Genomic DNA, 15,800 nt, shown 5'->3' with positions numbered 1-15,800 from the left:
TTCTTCGTCAAACTCAAATGCGGAGGATTTGTCAATGCTAACTCAAACGTGAAGGTCTCATTGATGCTTCTCCATTTTTAAGTTAGAGGCTCCGTCGATGCTGCTCCATCTTCAAGTTCAAGGTCAATGTGCATGACTCCGCTCCATCTTCAAGTTCAAGATCGGTGTGCATGTTTCCGCTCCATCTTCAAGTTCAAGTTCGGTGTGTATGGCTCTACTTCAACTTTAAGTTCATGGTCGGTGTGCATGGTTTGGCTCAATCTTCAATGTCTTCGTCTACAAAATCATGACGCGGCTTCACTTCATCTCCAAAGTCTGGCGTGGTTCGCTTCATCTTCAAAGTCGTGGTGTGGCTTCGCTTCATCTCCAAACTGATGGCACAGCTTCAATTCATCTCCAAAATCATGACGCGGCTTCACTTCATCTCCAAAGTCTAACATGGTTTGCTTCATCTTCAAAGTCGTGGTGTGACTTCACTCATCTCCAAATTGATGGCGCAGCTTCGCTTCATCTCCAAAGTCGTGGTACGACTTCATTTCATCTCCAAAATGTTGGCGCAACTTCGCTTTATCTCCAAAGTCTAGCATGGTTTGCTTCATCTCCAAAGTCAAGGTGTGGCTTCGCTTCATCTCCAAATTGATGGCACGACTTTGCTTCATCTCCAAAGTTATGGTGTGGCTTCACTTCATCTCCAAACTGACAACGCGATTTCGCTTTATCTTCAAAGTCGTGGCGTGGCTTCGTTTCATCTTTAAACTGATGGCACGGTTTCACTTCATCTTCAAACTAATGACGTGGCTTCACTCCATCTCCAAAGTCGTGGTGCAGCTTCGCTTCATCTCCAAATGTTGGTGCAGTTTTGCTTTATCTCCAAAGTCTACGTGGCTCGCTTCATCTCCAAAGTCTGGCATGGCCCACTCCATTTTCCAAGTCTAGCGTGGCTCGCTTCATCCCTCAAGTCTAGCGTGGCTCGCTTAATCTCCCAAGTCTGGCGTGGCTTACTTCATCTCCCATGTTTGTCATGGCTCCGCTTCATCTTCACGATTTATGTCTGCAGCTTCGTTTCATCTTCGCAATTCATGACGGTGCAACTTTGCTCATTCTCCAAAATGTTGGTACAACTTCACCCCTTCTCCAAAATGTTGGTGCAGCTTTGCTTCCTCTCCAAAAATGTTGGTGTGGTTCCACCTCATATGCGAGATCAAGTTTGGTTTGCCTAGCTCTATCTCATATGCAAGGACAACTCTGATCCGTCGGCTCCACCTCATATGTGGATAACTCTAATTCGTCCGGCTCTGCCTTATATGCGAGATCGACTCCAGCCAATCTAACTCCGCTCAAAAGCTTGATGCCATATTCTTCCCATCTTCAAAGTTTGATGGCATATCCGCCTCACCTTTAATACTCGATGGCATATTTGCCTTATCTTCAAATTTTGATTAAGGAGTAACATAATAAGGTAGACCTTTCCGAGATCGTCCCTAGGGTGATCGAATGGGAGAGTTGTAAGCCTTTGTGGGGCCCCTCCCATGACGACCAAGATGCAAGAGCAGGCGAGACAAGATAAGCCTTTCCAGGGTCCTCCTTAGGGTGATCGAATGGGAGAGTTGTAAACCTTTTTGGGGCCTCTCCCATGACGATCAGGATGCACGAACAGCGCTACAAGGCAGACCTTTCCGGAAGCCTCCCTAGGGTGATCGAATGGGAGAGTTGTAAGCCTTTGCGGGGCCCCTCCTATGAGGATCAGGATGCATGAACGGTGCTACAAGGCAGACTTTTCCAGGATCCTCCCTAGGGTGATCGAATGGGAGAGTTGTAAGCCTTTGGAGGGCCCCTCCTATGACGATTAGGATGCACAAACAACACTACAAGGCAGACCTTTCCGGGATCCTCCCTAGGGTGATCGAATAGGATAGTTTTAAGTCTTTACGGGGCCTCTCCATGACGATCAGGATGCACGAACGGCGCTACAAGGTAGACCTTTCCGGGATCCTCCCTAGGGTGATCGAATGGGAGAATTATAAGCCTTTGCGGGGCCCCTCCCATGACGATCAAGATGCACGAACGACACTACAAGGTAGACCTTTCTAGGATTGCCCCTAGGGTGATCGAATGAGGGGGTTGTAAGCCTTTGCAAGGCCCCCCCCCCCCCCCATGACGATCAGGAAGCACGAACAGGGATTACAATAGATAGACCATGCCAGGTTGTCTTTATGTGCATCAAAGAATCGATCACACGTCAGACATTTCTACAACAAAAAAATAGAAAATTTTTTTATTACGAAACAAGGGTTATGAGAGGAGAAACCCACCCTTTAAGATTACTGACTGGTCGTTGAGGTCAAAAAAAATGGTCGTACTCCCTTGAGTTGCGCTTTAACTCCTACAAAAAGTGAGGGGGCAAGTTAGTAAACCTACACAAAAAAATAGTAAGGGGGCAAGGTAGTAAAAAAGAAAAAGAAAAAAAAGAAGAAAGAAATAAGAGAAATAAAAAGGAAAGTTAAAAAAAAACCCCTAAATTCAATCTTTTCTTCTCTTTAACACTCACAGCTGCCTCCCATCCTTTCTTTCTTTCTCTCTCTCTCACTCCCAGCCGCATTCACTCGCCAATAGACCTCGTCGCCAACCTCCCTTGTTCACAAGTCACCTCACTTCTATAGCAAAGGCGAACCTCAGAAAAGCAGTGATGAACGACAGTAAACTTCGCAAGTGTTCTCTGCGCGATGAAGCTCCGACAATTTCAAACCGGCGATTTCACAAGCAACAAAGAACGGTGAACCTCACAAGAAGTAGCAGCAGATTCGGCGATTTTGGACCCAATGGCAGATTTATGCCCAATTATGGTGAGAATCCACATTCGGCTTGACTTCCGATGAACAGAGCAGCCTAGCAACAACATCGACGGCTACCCATCCACCTGCAACATTGAATTAAGAAGAAAAAAATAACATAAAAAAATATAAAGAAAAAAAAAAGAAAGAAGATTCGTCACGAGAGAGTGCTCTGTTTCCATCGACTCGGCGAAACAAAACAAGAAGCATAAAAAAAACTGAAGAAATAATAAAAAGCTCTTGAAAAAGCTTTCAGATGCAATGGATTTGATTCACTCAATGTGAATTCTATGAGGTTTCTGAGTTCAATTTATAGATGAATAATCAAAAGTGGTTAAGATTTAAAAGCCAAATTTGGAGAAGAAGTTTAGATTTTAGATTGGACTAAACATATAACATTTGAGAAGATTTAACAAATTTTGGGTTAAATTGATTTTTTTTAGGATTTATCTAATTTAACAAAAAGAAAGTGGTTTCATTATAGGCAAGTTTGAAGACTCATATTCAACTTCACAAATCTCAAGTTCAAAGTCTTAGATTATCCAAGCTTCAAATGAAAATTAGTTAAAGATTGTAATTCTAATCCAAATCAAATTTTGGATTTCAATTTAAGTTAAAATTTAAATTTGGGCATATTCCAAATTTTATTTCAATTTCTAGTTCTTATCTTTAGATCCAAATCAAATTGTGGGTAAGAGCTAAAACTTCTCTCAAATTAAAATTTGGTCATATTCCAACTTTTATTCAAAGTCAAATTGTTCAACTTTAAGATTAAATTGTGGATAAAATCTCAAATTTGGGCATCTTCCAAAATTTATAGCAAACTCATCCAAATTTAGTTATCCCTATTTCCAAATCAAATTGTGGAAAAATCTAAAATTAATCTCAAATTAAAATTTGGCCATATTCCATATTTTATTCTAAATTCAAGTTGTCCAAACTTGTTTTTATTTTCATTCTAAATATATTATGGATAGGAAAAGAAATCTTAATTGATCTCTTTATTAAAATTTGGGCATAACCCAAATTATCTCAAATCCAAATCACATTGGAGTAAAACCTCAAATTAAAATTTGGTCATATTCCAAAATGTATCCCAAATTCGAGTTAAACTTATGTACTAAATTCATAGTTTGACTGACACATCAATTGAGGTCAAATTCAAGAACAAATATATTTGGATTTTGATTCCAACTTTATATTTTTTGAGATTCATCCACCCATATATATACATAAATCTCGAAAATGGGCCTTTGTTGAAGGAGAAATTTTGGACCAATCACAAATTGCAACGCCATTTACTAAATTAATGACTAAATTCCAAATCATCAAATTTGGATCAATTAGGAATGGACATGTGTCTCAAATTGAAGTTGGACAAAGTCCAATGAAGCCACTGGTTTCATCTTGTCAAAGTCCAATTTGATATTATTATTTGGATTAAAATTCAAGGCCAAAATGTCAGGCCCATGGACCAACCAAGCCCAAACCCATGGGCTAACTAGGCCCAAGCCCATGAAGCCCATCAAGGAACTCTATAAATAGAGAACCTCTTCTCATTTGCAAGGGTCAACAATTCTATATAGGGAATTCCGATATACAAGCATTCTGAAGACTGAAGTCCTTTGAAGATACAAGCATTCTGAAGACTCCCAAGACTCCTAAAGCTGCACTCCTAGAAGATAAAAGACCTTTAAAGATACAAACACTCTTCCAAGACTTCTACTCCAAGAACACTGACCTTTGAAGGCACAAACACTCTTCCAAGACTTCTACTCCAAGAACACTAACCTTTGAAGGCACAAACACTCTTCCAAGACTTCTACCCCAAGACCGTTCGATGTTTTTCTTCTTCAAGTCAAGCACATCCACCCAACTGAGAGAGAATCAGACAATCATGTACTAGAGATCGAACCACATCGCATCAAATCAACATCAACATCAACACCAACTCAAGTTCAACTCCACGAAAGAATGAAGATCAACAAGCCAAAGGTCGATCATCCAAGAAGATCATCAAGTCCAAAGGCCTAAAGGCTGATCATCCAAGAAGATCATCAAGCCCAAAGACCAATCTTCCGATTGAAGATCAACAAGCCCAAAGGCCGATCATCTAAGAAAATCAACGATCATTCAAGAAGATCAATTAACAAGCCCAAAGGCCGATCATCTAAGAAAATCAACGATCATTCAAGAAGATCAACCAGTTTAAAGATTATAGTTTATTTTAAATGCATCGTTGTACTCACTTTCCATAAAATTAATATTCAAGTTCCACGAAATAAATTTCTCTTGAAATCTCGTGCGAACAATAACTTTTCTGGTTTTAAATTTTCTATCTAATTTCCATTTGATTTTTGGCTTTCAAAATGTTACCATTTAACTTAAATTCTTTTTCTTTCTTTTGATTCCTAGATATCAAAATATTACATTTTTATCATTGAATTTGAAATTTTATTTTCATTTGATCCATGTTTAAAAGTGTTGTTCTCAATAAACACTTATTGTGTCTTAATATCCCTTGGTAATTTAAAAAAAATTAGTCAACTATAATTAAATTAATCTTCATTGATTTTTATCATTACGAGAATTAATTACAAATCTTACCTAGTAATCATTTTCAATTAATTAACTGAAGATTAACACCAAATATCAAAAATGAACTTTGTAAAAAAATTCAAGGGTAAAAGTGTAAAACAAAACTTAAAAGTCAAGGGTAGTATGTAACATTTGAAAAAAAACCTAGATCAAATGAAAAATATACAAAAATCAAGGACTAAAAGGTATTTTATCAAAATAAAAACTAAAAACTAAAGCCCATTTAGTCACCATTTCATTTTTCGTTTTTGTTTTTAAAAAATAAACCTATAAACACTACTTTCACCTCTAAATTTCTTTGTTTGTTATTTACCTTTTATCAATGATTTAAAAAACTAAGTCAAAATTTGAAAACTAAAAAAAAAAAAAAAATAGTTTTTAAAATTTTTTTTTAAAAAAAAATTGACAAAATCAATCAATATCCTTAATAAATAGGCAAATCATGGTAAGAAATGGAAGAAAAAAAAATAGGCTAGGGTTATCAAACAAGACCTAAAAAACTGAATTGATAGATGGTGAAGATTATAGCAAAAGTCTAGCTAAGTTAACCGACTTCCCCAATGAAAAAAAGCCAATAAGTACTAAAGGAAAGAACCTTCAACCGTATGCAGATAGTGTTTATACAAAAACAAAAAGGGACACTGCAAGTCTGTAACTAACAGATGTATTTAAGGAAAAAAAATGAATAGCCAAATAGAAGAATTACAATAGAGACCCAGTGGAATACAATCATCAATACTATTTACCTTTCAATCAACAAAATCACAGATGCCATCTACAAAAGTTCAAACAACCTCCAAATTTGCACTCTGCTCTGTCTCAATCAGTCCATACACAGTAGAAATCAAATATGAATCATGAAGTCCATAGAAGGACAACAATACTAGCAAAACTACAGAGAATTATCCAAACAAATAAGGAAAGTTTTTCACCATTTGTATTTCTAGAGTAGTTTGTTTGTATAACATCAAAATCTTGGCTTACTTCAATGCGTACTGTTGGTGACGAGGTAAAAAGTTCATCACTCGGAAGGAGAATGCCAACCTTCCCAAGATTTCATGCAGACAACGGATTGTTGGGATGCAGGGCTTCTTGAAGAATTTTCACTGCACTATCATAAGATACAAATCCCATAAACCAGAATTCATGATTGTCAATGGAGATAACCTGTATGAATTTTTCAGCCGGTTTCACTTTGCTTGTTGATGGGTTGACTGCTTTTAGGTGATGTAGTGGGATCACCACCTATCATATAAGAGAAGATACATGTGGCTTCCAATCAGTTTTCTTATAAACTTGGAGATATATAAGCACAAAGATGGTTGGTTCTTAATACAAGGTAGAAATAGTCATGGTTCAAGCAAAGAAGAGGGCCCAACTCCAAATGGACGGTTGCATCATGACTTACAAACACCATAATCTAATAAAAGTATATATTCATAATGAACACAACACGAGCGAAAATCATGCATCATCACCAGTCCTAAAAACAGAACCTACAGATCAACTGAGCAATCCTTTGATCAACACTCCCAGATGACAAGAATCAAATAAATTGAGCGTGAAGTATTGGGACTAACGAACAAAGGCCAAATATATCCATGTTTGAATCAATAGAAGGAGATTACTGTATGCTTTTATAAATTGTATCGTAAGATGTTGCAAAATTTCTGAAATTTAAATGTATGATCCTTTTGACTTTGCAGTAGATCCAGAACAGACTTACAATGAAATTTTAGTGACCATATGATTGAAAATAATATTCTCAAACACTAAAAAAATGGGGTTTGCTTCTTCAAGGGTTTTATGATACTGCATTTAGCTTTGAAGCATTCAAACAGATTCAAAAATAAATTGGGAGGATTGTACACAATAGAGAAGTTAGAATCTGACTTGACCTAGTTACTAGGATGAAATATGTACAAAATTAATGCAGTTTGCAACCCTTAAAAACACTAAATGATGTATTACCCATACCCATTAAGTGTTCCAAATTCCAAGTTCCATTTTCCTCACTTTATAAAATATTTTATAGCCCACCCTTCACATCTTCTTCACTTAAATTGACATCAATTCAACCAAACTTTTAGTATCATCTAATTCTCGAAGGCTTAATGAACAGTACGCTTAAATAATTCAATTTTACCTTATAAAGGCTCCATTGAGTCTCCTCGCCCACTTTGTATGAAAGAGGATTGTCACTGCAAAAGGCAAGTTTAGCCGTTGATATGTACAAAGTTCCCATCACTGGACCAGCTGATGTGGACAAGTAGCATGCATATGCCTTATGAAGCTTCTCTTCAGGTGTATTCTCAAAAGTCTGTCGAAAGATTTTCTCATAACCACCTTCTGCGAGAACTTTCGTCCCCTGAGCAATTCTTCCCACAGCAGCATCAGCAAAGCTAGGCCCTGTTTTCACTGGTTTGAAACAAATTTGTTTCAGCTATCATTATTGGTTAACAGAAGCAGGTAAAAAGTTAAAAAAAAAAAAAAAAAAAAAAAAAAAAAAAAACAACGATAAAGAATGAAATCGTCTTATTTGCAATCACTATTCCGAACGTTTAGTTCCAAATGAATATGTGTAGAAATAGCTTATAGTACCAGATAAAAGGTAATCCCAAATTCAAGTTCAAGCAATAAGAAGAACACAATTCATTCAATAGAATATCACAACGTATAAAATAGCAGAGCATATAATGAAAATGAAACAGAAGAGAAATAGTTCCAAGAAATGCTTAATGCCAGAATCCTACGCAGAACGATTGTAGGTTTTCAAGGATCTGGGTTTAAATGGACTTGACAGATATTCCGATGAAATTGGGCATACAATTTCGTATGTTATCAGATTACGGTAAATTCTCATCTTAACCATCTACAACTACAAGTTCATCATGTATTAAAGTTAAATTCAAATTTATCAGTAGTGATGAGAAGGTAAAGACATGATTATTAAAAAGAATTAAGGGCTTACAGTGCTGCCACATGTTCCCAGCAAGATCCTCGGCCTTCTTGGTTGCCTCAACTGCCCTCTTTCCCCATCTTCCAAGCATCACCTTCACGGAATCCACCGTATCTGATCATACATCAAACATGCACATCCATTGAATACGAATTTCATGTAATTCCCAATTCCCAATAAATATTCACATCTCGGGAAATCGAAAGCACTTACTCTTGGAGGAAGAAGGATTTCCATGGGCTGGAGCCGCAGAAACATAGGGATTAGCTTCAGTCGGCAGAGTGGTGGCATTTCCCTCAGAGATCGGAGCACGAGCCTCGCTGTTTGGCTGAGTTTGAGGAGGAGGCGGAGATGGATTTTGGGGTTGAGAGCCCATGGAAACGGTGGTCCAGTTCTCCGGCAGCGGCGGCGGAGCAACGTCGCTAGGGTCAAGCTTGGGATAGGGAGAATAGTCGCCGGAGCGACGGTCGGTAATTGGATCCGGATGATCCGAGTGCGAGGTTTTTGAAGGAAGGGGATTGGATGGATCGGACTGAGGCTGTGGCTGAGAGTGATTCATTTGAGAGTGGATGAGGATAGTCCGAAGCGATCTCCGGCGACGGTGAAATCAACGGGAAAAACTGAACCGGTTTCCACGGCGTTTTTATTCGTTTCTTCTTATCCAACGTTTGATTTAATTTGCTTTCTTCTTCTTCTTCTCTTTTATTTCTTTTTATACGGAGAATTAAAGATAATATTTCTTTATTTCTTTTCTAGAAAAATAGTAATTAAAAAATAAAGACAAATCAGACAACGCGAAATACGTGGAATCTCTTTAACGGTTGGAAATGGAGGGGTCAAACCGTCAAACGGTCTTCATTTGAATTTTGAATTCTTTTGTTTATGTTTCTTCCTTCCTTATTCATTTTCTGAAAATTTTAAAATAAAAAAAATGGAGAATTGTCATTTACTTTAGGCTACGTTGTTGGTTTAATATTTTTTTAGGTTAGGTTTAAATTTTGTAATTTACCCAATTTTCCTATATAATTTGGTTTTAAATACCTAAGATTGGGATTATAAAGCTGGTTTGGTTGTCCACGTATATGCTTATTAAGAAAAAGGAATTTATAAAATGATAATAAATAGATTAATTAAGGACGAAGTATAAACTAATTTGTACAAGGAACTGTTTTTTTTTAATTATTATTAAAAATAAATTAATAGTTCTCTTACGGAGATTCGAAATAACTTGTTTATTAAGTAATAGTGGTCTTGGACTGATTTTGTCACCACGGTTCTTTAGTGAATAAGGTTATAATTGTTGAATTTGAAATGTCAAATAGGCATAAGGCATGTAGGTAGTCTTTGAACATTTGTAGCCAAATGGAAGCTACAATCGAAGATAAAGCTACATATAATCGTATCGACATGTCGAAATTTCTATGTTTTTATAGGTCAAACGTTTGACCTTGATGTGAGAGATGAATACATATTTCTATTGAATCGTTGAAAAATCCATCCAATATAGAAAAAAATAAGCAACAAAGTATCACTAATGTAAATATAACATAAATAATAAACATGTTAACTTATTTAAAAATCATAAAATATTTATTTACTGATTAATTTTTTTTGAATTTTTTATTTTTTATAATTTTTCTTGAAATATCCATTGAAATCGAAATTTTATTGATATTTCTATTGGAATTTTCGTAAAATTAAGATCTCAATGTTTACATTGAAATCGACATTTTAAACCTTGCACAATTGAAATGTGAAACTTGCAAAACAGGCGGATTGTACCCACATTAGTCTATCTCCTCACTCCATCTAAATATATGGGTACCTCTTGAAGCCCAAATCCAAAATCCAAGATGGGAGTATAAGGAGACATCCCTATAATAAGAATTATGAATTTGTCACATTTATTGTTACCGTTACTGTTGGACCCTAAACGATAACAATAATAGTATATGTGATAGATTCATAATTCTAAGTAAATATGATCGAAAGTAATTCGATTACATTTGCAATTATGACTCATTACGATTGATTTATCAATTGAATCCTATTACGATTACATCAGTATTTATTACAGATTATTAAACGTGGTCTTCATTAAAAAGGAGGGCACAATTTTGCAATTTCTTAGAAATTTACATGTAAAATTAGAGAATTCTCTTCTAGTTTCTCTTATAATTTTTATTTTTATTTTTGTTTTTTTTTTTGTCAAAAATCATTGAATATCACAAACACGTGAGGGTATTTGGAGTTTGAAATTTGTTTCCTTTTAATCATCCACATTAAGAGTGTGTTTAGAATACATTTTCAAATATTTAATTTAAAAAATAAGTCATTTTGGAAAAAAATGGAATGTTTATCCACGACTCAGGATAATTTTTGAAGTATATTTTTAACAATTTTTGTCAAAAGTGCTTAAATAAAAATTATTTTTTTAAAAAACACACATTTTTTTCTCAAGTCAATTCAAACGAATCCTAAATCTTTATACTCTAAATCTTAATATTAGTCTGTATTGTTATTTTGAGCTACTTATTTTAATGAAATTTGGTAATATAATAATTTGGTATAAGACACGAATATCTTTCTAAATTTTATAAAACCAATATTAATAGTGTTTTATTTACTCAACCACACGAACTATTTTAGGTCATAGGACTGATTCGAACTTATCCAAGTGTTCTTAAGAAGATTATTTGTGTGGACATTTGTAACCAATTTGAGGTGAGTGGTATAACGCCTTCGTGCCAGGCGACCCAGATTAGATTTATCAAGTTAATTAATGGATTTCAGGAACATGATTTTTGTCTTTGGGCAATTTTACTCTCGCCTTGATGTATGTTTGACGGGTTTATTTGCATGTTACAATTTTGTGAATTGACAGGTTCCCTTTTATGTTTATTTCAATGTTTTGATGGTGTGCCATCAGGCCACTAAGATAAGTTATTAGTTGTTTAGCCCACTGGCCCAAACATTCTCCTTGTGGATGCATAGCCTAATCCCAGTAATGGGATCACTTGAGTATTTTATACTCACCATTTATCGTTATATGTTTGCCAAAGGAACTAGGAACGCTTTCGCATTTGAATTTATATGTCTTCTCATGTTTTTATAGTTTTCTTTTCACAAACCTTCCTTGGCTAGGTCTAGGGGTTAGAGATTTCTTTTTCAGTTAATATTTTCTTTCGTTTTTTTTTTTTTTAATTTTATTTCATGTTTAAGGGGTACCCCAATTCAAATGATTTGAAATCTTGAGTTAAAGCTTGACTAGATTTTGTATTCACTTAAGCAGTCCAAAATTCTGTTATATATATATATACACACTTTCTTTTCTCATTGTAAACATTTATGCATGCATGCAGTAACGACCCTTCTAGTCGTCTTAAGAAGTCAGGTTGTTATAAATAGAGACTATAATTATTTTGAAGAAATTGAACATAGTTAAACTGCTATTAGAAATTAATTTTAACGAGTACAATGACATAGGAATAAGACTAAAATTGTTCCTACATAATGAAGGAAAAATTATCATACATGTAGCCATAAAAGTGAAGATAGGATTACATAATTATCATCATAATTCTTATACTTTGTTATCCTTTGTTCTATGAGTAAAAAAAATGCATAATTGACTATGGTCCAATGAAACTTCAGACTACTATTCTTCAGTCTCATCTAATGTCTTTGAAATCCTCTTAATGAAACTCTCCATAACCTCCAAACCTTTATCATCTAAAAACATAAAGTTGATATAATCTAAATTAGCATTAAAAATTAAGACAATATATATATTTAAGCAAAAGTGAAATTAGTTGAAATTATGTATTACCTAATCTTGGTACTGTGTGGCCTTTGGGATGATTAATTACTGTTGGTTCTACATATGATTCCAAAAGCTTCTGTCCATGGGGCATTAAGAAGTCTTCCTCACCTGCCACCATAATTTTAATAATATCTTTATCATCATAGGTTTGAGAAGTTGATTAAACAATTCAAATTTTAATTATAATTTTAAATTACTTGCCATTAAACATTTCATATAACTTCAGACCTCAGTCCAAAAAATCAAATAATGGCATCTTAAATTAAACAATAAAGAATGTGATTCACACTGAACAAATTTTCCATAGTACCCCATCAGCAAGGACCACCAATAAAAATCAATTAGCCATTTATTTATTTATTTTTGAGAAAAACATCCATTTATACTTCTAAAGGTTATTAATTAGAGCTTCAAATTAATGAAAAAATAATTTTGACTCTTCACCGGTGATTAATACTTCTTTGAAATCAGCTCAAATTCATTTAAATAAAACGATTCTTTTTTCGAAATCCTAAAGAAAAAAAAAAAAATTAGTCAGTCATTATTTCTAAATAAATAAAAAAAAAAATGAAGAAAGACGAGAAGATGAAACTACTTATATTATTGAAAAATCACTACATCTTATTTGATTTCAATTTTTTCCCTCTAATTTAAGTCAATTCTTGAATTTGTCAGAAGTTTTATACATATGTGGAGTAAGGATGTGCATGGTTCGACAGTCCGATTTTGAGCCGAACCAAGAACCGAATCGAAGTCCATGATTCTCAAGTAAACAGAATCGTGGAAACCGGTTTCCATTGGTTTTGGTTCTTGAACCAAACCAACCTAAATCGGTTCAAGTCGATTTATAATCGATGTTTTTTTTAATTAGACAAAAAAATTGGACTTATGGACTTATGTTATGACTGGACTTATGGACTGATCAATATTACTAAATATTTAATAATACTTTTACTTAATAGAATATTTAATAAATATTAATATATAGGTTCGGTTCGGTTCAGTTTTTCAATTTTTCAGGACAAAGAACTGTTGACTGAATCGAACTAGTCAGTTTGGCTACTTAGTGAACTAATAGTTGCTTTTTTAAAAAAAAATCGGACCAAACCAGTCGCTTTGGTCCAGTTCGATCCGATTCATGCATACCCCTAATATGGAGTGATGTATTAACAATTTTTTAAAATAAAATTCTAACAAATGTCTAAATTGAATCATTTATAACCATTTTAGAATGGCACAACAACAATTTGGAGTTTTAAATGATACAACTTTGGAGCTTAAAAAAACCAAAGTGTTATTCACTATTTCAAAAGAAAGAGAAGGCAAAACAAGAATATCCCTTTTCAATTAGCTAAGTGTAAATGGAGGTAAAACATTAATTATCATCTCAAAAATTAGATAAGATATTATTGCTTTATAATTAAATAAGTATAAAATTCAAACCAACCCAACCGATTGATTTCACATCCCACGATTGTCTAACTAAAAGAACTTTATATAAAAGGAAAATTTGTTTAACTAAAAAAATTATCACATTCAAACTAATTCAATTAATTAAGATACGCTTGTATTTTATTTTAAAACTAAATATATGGGAGAAAATTGTAGATTAACGACAAAATTAGAGAAAGGTCGCCCTAAAATTATGCGTTCAGTGGTTGGTTTGTTTGTTTACAAATAACAACGGAAAGAATCAGAATATTTGAAAAAAAAAACAGAATGTAAGGACAAAAAATTGTGGACGTACCTAGAAAATGGAGGGATGGACATCCAATTGGCGTCGAGTAAGCTTTCTGAGCCACAGATTCCGATCTGAATTTGGCACCGCTCACGATGATCACGAATTTGATCTTCGGGACTTTCGTCAGAGCAATTCCCTGCAACAACCATTAATCGACGCCACCGCCGCGTCAGAATCTCAATTTCGGAGAATTAAGATGGAAAATGTTTGTAATAGCAGCTAATAGCAGAGCAGGCTGCCATTAATTAGGTTTACCTTGGCTTGAAATCCCGGTAAAGCGGCCGATAATATCGCCCCCTGAAAATTAAACGAAATTCAACTATTGATTAAGATCCGTTCAACTAATTAGGATAAGAATAGAGGAAATTACCTGTGAGAAACCGAGGAATCCATCGAATGGTCCGTGTTTAAGCATGTAGTCCTCAATGAATGAGAGGCACTCGTCGAAATTCCTATATTCTGTAAATTCCTGTGATGGAGGAAGGGAGAAGATGAAGAAATTAAAGGAGGGTTTATGAATTTACAAAGAAATGGAAATTAGATGAAGCGATCGTACTTGACTGAATTGAAACCACTCGAAATAAGGAGGATCGAAAATTCCTTCGACGTCGGATTTGCCTTCAGCAGGAAATGGAGCGTCGAGGAAATGGAGATCGAATTGATCGAGGACAGAAGCCGGCCATTTTCCGACCTGTTTCTTGAGGATTGCTGCACTGGTTCGGAAGCCATGGAGGCAAAGAAATCTAGGCTTTCTGTGGATTTTAGCATCGGTTCCCATGATTGGAATTCTGGAATTTGTGTGAAGAGAGGGGAAGGGAGATGTCATTTAAAAAGCCTTTTTCTAGGGCCCTCCTTTCTCATTCTTCCTCACTAGGAAGCTTCTAATCGAGACTTGTTTTAAAAATGGCTACGGTAAAAAAAAATTTTAAAAAAAAAAGAAAAAAAAGAAAAAAAAAGAAAACGAATGTGCTGACGGGAGGGTATATATTTATTTATTTATTTTGGGATAAGGACATATCCAGTCGAGAGGGTTATTTTCGAGATAAAATGCATTGTATTAAAAGGCAATAAACGTTAAATTAAAAGAAAAATTACGTCTAAAATTTTTCAATTATTTAAAAAATATTTATATATTTCGAGATTTGTAATATCACTCTTTTAGAAAAGTTTTAACACTATATTTGTATTTCTTTGGAATTTCAAACAAAATCGATACCTAAAATAATGTTATGTTGATCTAAAATAATATAGGTAGTGATCAAATTTTCGTTCTAAATTATTGTTACAGCTTTTTATTTCATTTCACAGTTGTAAATAATTTTTTCTCCAAAACTCGTTTTAAAACGTTTATGAAAGCTTAGAAATAATGTTATAAATTTTTTAAATTATCATTTTTTTTATAATTTAACAATGTAAATAAGTAGCTCCATATAGTATTCAGATCTAAAGTATTNATAAAAAAAGTAAATAAAACAAAATAGATCAATTTTTTTATATTTAATATGCTTTTAAAATATTGATATAAACTTAATTTTTTGTCCTATAAAATGCTAGTAAATCTGAATAGATATAAGTAGCGAGAAGGAACTTTGGGTTGGTTGGGGAAGAAAACTAAATTACAATTGTACCAACTATTTCCTTTTTTTTAAAAAAAAAAAAAATTATTATTATTATTATTATTATTTTATATCTTTGTTTTGAGAAAAAGAAATCATCTTAATCAATCGTTTCTGGAAAATGATTTGTATTGTTCGAAGTTTGAACATCCGCGTTGATAATTAAAAAAAATCAAACAAAGCATTTTATCGCACTTTTTTTTTTCTTGAAAAGGTGCATTTTATCACTTTT

The 15,800-nt window shown here is 34.2% G+C and overlaps 2 protein-coding genes across 2 annotated transcripts; both read right to left on the bottom strand.

Moving 5' to 3' along the window:
- Positions 1–6,115: 6,115 nt before the first annotated feature.
- LOC120075769 (GEM-like protein 1) lies at positions 6,116–9,088 on the bottom strand. Its single transcript, XM_039029431.1, has 4 exons — positions 8,602–9,088; positions 8,401–8,502; positions 7,576–7,847; positions 6,116–6,674 (listed from the first exon to the last, which is right to left on the bottom strand). Exons 1-4 carry the CDS (start codon positions 8,945–8,947, stop codon positions 6,486–6,488), a joined length of 909 nt encoding a protein of 302 aa, XP_038885359.1. The 5' UTR covers positions 8,948–9,088; the 3' UTR covers positions 6,116–6,485.
- A 2,720-nt stretch (positions 9,089–11,808) lies between these two features.
- Positions 11,809–14,821, bottom strand: LOC120075770 (dihydrofolate reductase-like). Its single transcript, XM_039029432.1, has 6 exons — positions 14,509–14,821; positions 14,323–14,421; positions 14,208–14,249; positions 13,959–14,088; positions 12,218–12,319; positions 11,809–12,120 (listed from the first exon to the last, which is right to left on the bottom strand). The coding sequence occupies exons 1-6, from the start codon at positions 14,776–14,778 to the stop codon at positions 12,047–12,049; spliced, it is 717 nt and encodes a 238-aa protein (XP_038885360.1). The 5' UTR covers positions 14,779–14,821; the 3' UTR covers positions 11,809–12,046.
- Positions 14,822–15,800: the final 979 nt, after the last annotated feature.

This window comes from Benincasa hispida, chromosome 4, assembly GCF_009727055.1.
Source record: "Benincasa hispida cultivar B227 chromosome 4, ASM972705v1, whole genome shotgun sequence".
Classification (NCBI taxonomy): Eukaryota; Viridiplantae; Streptophyta; class Magnoliopsida; order Cucurbitales; family Cucurbitaceae; genus Benincasa; species Benincasa hispida.
Note: the sequence above shows the minus strand (reverse complement) of the source record. Positions and strands in the feature narration are given on the sequence as shown.

Excerpts from the sequence above, each read along its gene's own strand:
- LOC120075769 (XM_039029431.1), bottom strand. The coding sequence starts at position 8,947 with ATGAATCACTCTCAGCCACAGCCTCAGTCCGATCCATCCAATCCCCTT. Across the intron at positions 8,503-8,601 it reads AAATCCTTCTTCCTCCAAGA|ATACGGTGGATTCCGTGAAG; the intron begins GTAAGTGCTTTC and ends ATGTATGATCAG. Across the intron at positions 6,675-7,575 it reads CTCAATGGAGCCTTTATAAG|GTGGTGATCCCACTACATCA; the intron begins GTAAAATTGAAT and ends CTTATATGATAG.
- LOC120075770 (XM_039029432.1), bottom strand. The coding sequence starts at position 14,778 with ATGACATCTCCCTTCCCCTCTCTTCACACAAATTCCAGAATTCCAATC. Across the intron at positions 14,089-14,207 it reads TACCGGGATTTCAAGCCAAG|GGAATTGCTCTGACGAAAGT; the intron begins GTAAACCTAATT and ends TGGTTGTTGCAG. Across the intron at positions 12,320-13,958 it reads TCCATCCCTCCATTTTCTAG|GTGAGGAAGACTTCTTAATG; the intron begins GTACGTCCACAA and ends TTATGGTGGCAG.